General features: G+C 59.3%; 1 protein-coding gene across 1 annotated transcript in view; it reads right to left on the bottom strand.

Annotated features, from left to right (window-relative positions):
- The window catches only part of ADAM33 (ADAM metallopeptidase domain 33), a 25,382-nt gene extending 23,983 nt beyond the window's left edge, over window positions 1–1,399 (bottom strand). The window contains exon 1 of the mRNA XM_017730712.1: window positions 962–1,399. Within this exon, the coding sequence (XP_017586201.1) occupies window positions 962–1,237 (276 nt within the window). The 5' untranslated portion in view covers window positions 1,238–1,399. The remainder of the gene's footprint in view (window positions 1–961) is intronic.
- Window positions 1,400–3,441: the final 2,042 nt, after the last annotated feature.

Genomic DNA, 3,441 nt, shown 5'->3' with positions numbered 1-3,441 from the left:
GGCTCTTCCAGCTCCTGCAGGAGCAGGCAGCCCAGATTCCCCTGGAAAAGGCACCGGAGGGGCCAGGGCAGCACAAACCCCTCTCCCAGGCACAGCCGGCCCCGCCTCGGGCATCTCCTGCCTGGAGCGAGGAGGGCTCACCTGGACCATCTCGGGTGAGATGCCACCAGAGTCCCCGCCCAGCAGGGTCTTCTCAGCTCAGCTCAAAGCAGAGCAGCTCCTCAGAACCGCCTACAACCGTGCTGGGAAGGGACTGGATGTGCCCAAAGGAGCCCCCAGCCCCTCCCGGCCAAGGGGCAGCTGCGGCTCTGGCTGAGCCCAGAGCTGGGCAAGGGGCCAAAGCCCGGCCAGGGTGGCCACAGGCACCTCACCCAGGCATGTGAGACAGTGGGGGTGGCAGGGAGGGGGTGACATCTGGGAAGGGATGCCCTCTGCTCCTTGCAGGCCTCTGCCCAAGGCCACTGCTCCCAAATCCAGCAGCGCTTTCCCTTAGCTGGTCCTGCTCTCCTGGCCAAACCAGGAGCTGACAGACCACCTCCAGCTCCTCTCTCCAAGCTCCCCAGCTCCCTTCACTCACCCTGCAGCTCCTGGAAGTCCTGGCCAGCAGTCATTCCTGCCCAGCAGTCATTAACACCGTGTTAATTAACTCACTACTGCATCCTCTGCTTTCCCTGTTCATCACCTGCGTACGGTGGCGGATCCTGACCCTCCACACCCTGCTCATGGATCCTGACCCTCCACACCCTGCTCATGGATCCTGCAAACTCCATACCCTGCTCATGGATCCTGACCCTCCACACTCTGCTCATGGATCCTGACCCTCCACATGCTCCTCATGGATCCTGCGAACTCCACATCTCGCTCACGGATCCTGTAAGCTCAGCACCGCCATCCTCATCCCACCAGGAAGACCTCCAGGCAGAGGAGGGAGGGAGGGAGGAGGGAGCAGCTCTGCCCTTACCTGTTCCTCCAGGCTGACGGCTCTGCGGACACGGCCCCCCAGGAGCCAGTGTGGGGTCACTCGTTCTCCTTGGGGCGGTGGCCCTGGGGAAGAGAAGACCTGGTGAACAGACCCTGTGAGACCTCGAGAGCTGGAGCTCCTCCACAGCCACACCAGAGGGAACTTGGGAAGGGACAGAGCTGAGGACCAACATCCAGAGCCTCCTCTCAGGTGTTTCTGGGGATGGACACCAGCATGAAGCCAAAGCATCACGCCCTCCCCAGCCCAGTCCCTCATTGCTGGCTCAGCCTTAATCCTGGAAGGCTCCCAGGAGCGTTGCTCCCACCCAGGTCCCAAAACTGTGGCCTAAATCCCCTGGAACCCACCCTGGAGAAGCAGCTGGCACATGAGAGTTGTGGCTGTCCCTGGATCCCTGGCAGTGCCCAAGGCCAGGCTGGACATTGGGGCTGGGAGCAGCCTGGGACAGTGGGAGGGGTCCCTGCCATGGCCGGGGTGGCACTGGGTGGGCTTTGAGCTCCCTGCTAACCCAAACCTCTCCATGACTCTGTGATTCGTGGGACAGGGAGGTGCAGTTCCATCACCCCAAATGCAGCCATGCTCTGCAGCCGGAGCTGGGCTGCAGCAGGAGCAGGAGCAGAGGAGCTGGAAGGGCTGTGGCACGTCAGGGTTTGTCTGAGCCATCCCAGCCCCCCGGGCAGCGCAGAAAAAGCCATTCCTTGGCTCAATCCAAGGCAGACAGACTTTCTAAGATTATTTTTTTCCTAAACAATGTGGCTGGGTTTGACTGCAGCACAGGGAGCAGCCACTGAGCACTTAAGCCTGGATGACAACAGAACAAAAAATTAAAATCTGAAGTTGCTGCAGACAGGGATTGAGGCTGAACAAAAATGTCAAGGGTTGGGCCACCTCGCCAAGCCAAATGTTGTCAGGGGGAAAGCTTGGATGGAGTTATCTTCCCCAACGAAGTTATTTACTCAGGGAGTGGAATAACAGGGCTCAGGGCTTTATGATTTTATAGGCTTGTTTGGGTTCCTCGTGCTGCGACCCCGGGGCTGGGCTTGAGGGAAGATGAAGTTATTGAAAAGACAAAAGAAGAGAAAAGGTGGAGTTCTGGGCTGGGAATCGCTGCTGGAGTTTGATGGGATCAGGTCACCCTGCCCGGCCACCTCTGTCCCCCGGGAGCGCCCGGCACTATCACCCCGAGGTATTTAATCAGTGCCATTAAATATAGCCCGGAATCAGATTCCAGGAATAACTGCAGATAAGGGGTGGCACCACCCCAGCTTCCTTCTCCTCACCTCCTCCGAAAGCAGCAGCCAGGCCCTCCAAGCCCAGCCACACACCAGCCCCATTTTCCGTGGGGAAACTGAGGCACGGGTTCAGCCTCGCTGGGGGAGCAGCTCCGGTGGGGTTTGGTGCCCTCCCATTACAGAGCACAGGAATAAACCCCACTATTTTTAATTCCCAAAGGGAGGAGGGCAGGGAGCTGCTGCCTGTCCCGGTCCCAGCTCTCTCCCACGCCGGCTGGGGAGAGGATGGGACACGAGGGGCGGCCACTGCTGGAATTGCTGGGCTGGGCTTTGGGCCACGTCCCAAAAATCCCCCAGTTAGGAGATTTAAGTGATGAGATTTAAGTTAAGATACTTCAAATTTCCCACTGCTTTGTCTATAGTTTTTGCTGGGAATCTGAGAGACGGAGCATGAGACGGGGCCTCAATCTTACTCAAATAAACCCAAATGTAGCACAGAAAGGGTTTCCCACACCCCCCTTCCCTTATTTCCTGGAAAACACTCATCCCCAGCCCTTTTTGGGAATGTTGCGGGGAACAGCGCTGCTTTGGCGTTTGGGATGTTGGCAGCCCGAGTTGTGGGGCTGGGGGGGAAGCCCGAAGGAGCCCTGCAGAGCCCGGAGTCCCGCCGGAGCAGGCAGCTTTCCCTTCTCCTCTCTTTATCCAAACAGAGCTTTGGCTCCCACCGCCCTCCCTGTTCCCCTCCCAGCTGCACAGCTCTCTTGGAGCTGCTGGAAAACTTCTCTCGGCAGCAGCCGAGAACCCGGCAAAGCTCGCAAGCGAAAAAATAATAACAAAAAATGTGTTTTGGGCGGAGGAACATCAGCCCTGACTTCTCGGAGGGGCTGGGGAAGGAAATCGGGATGAGGAAGATGGGACAGGCGGCCGAAGTGAAACTGGCACCCCCCTCTCCTCCTCCGGCTCCCATTTAAAAAGTGACAGGAACCTCTGGAGAAAATCGTGGATTTCCTCACCAACCGAACGAGCCGCGTTTCACGCTCAAACCCGCACGGCAGCACAACCCCGAGCTCCCTCCTTCCCGAGAGCCACGGCCGGGAGCTGGCACGGGATGGGCACGGGATGGGCACGGGATGGGGGCGCTGAGCCGGCCGCGGAGTTCTGGGGGGTGAGAGCCGGCCCCGTCCCTGTGCCGGGGGTGCCCGATCCCACCCCATGCCCTCCCATCCCAAC

The sequence above is a fragment of the Corvus brachyrhynchos genome, unplaced genomic scaffold, assembly GCF_000691975.1.
Source record: "Corvus brachyrhynchos isolate BGI_N302 unplaced genomic scaffold, ASM69197v1 scaffold910, whole genome shotgun sequence".
Taxonomy (NCBI): domain Eukaryota; kingdom Metazoa; phylum Chordata; class Aves; order Passeriformes; family Corvidae; genus Corvus; species Corvus brachyrhynchos.
Note: the sequence above shows the minus strand (reverse complement) of the source record. Positions and strands in the feature narration are given on the sequence as shown.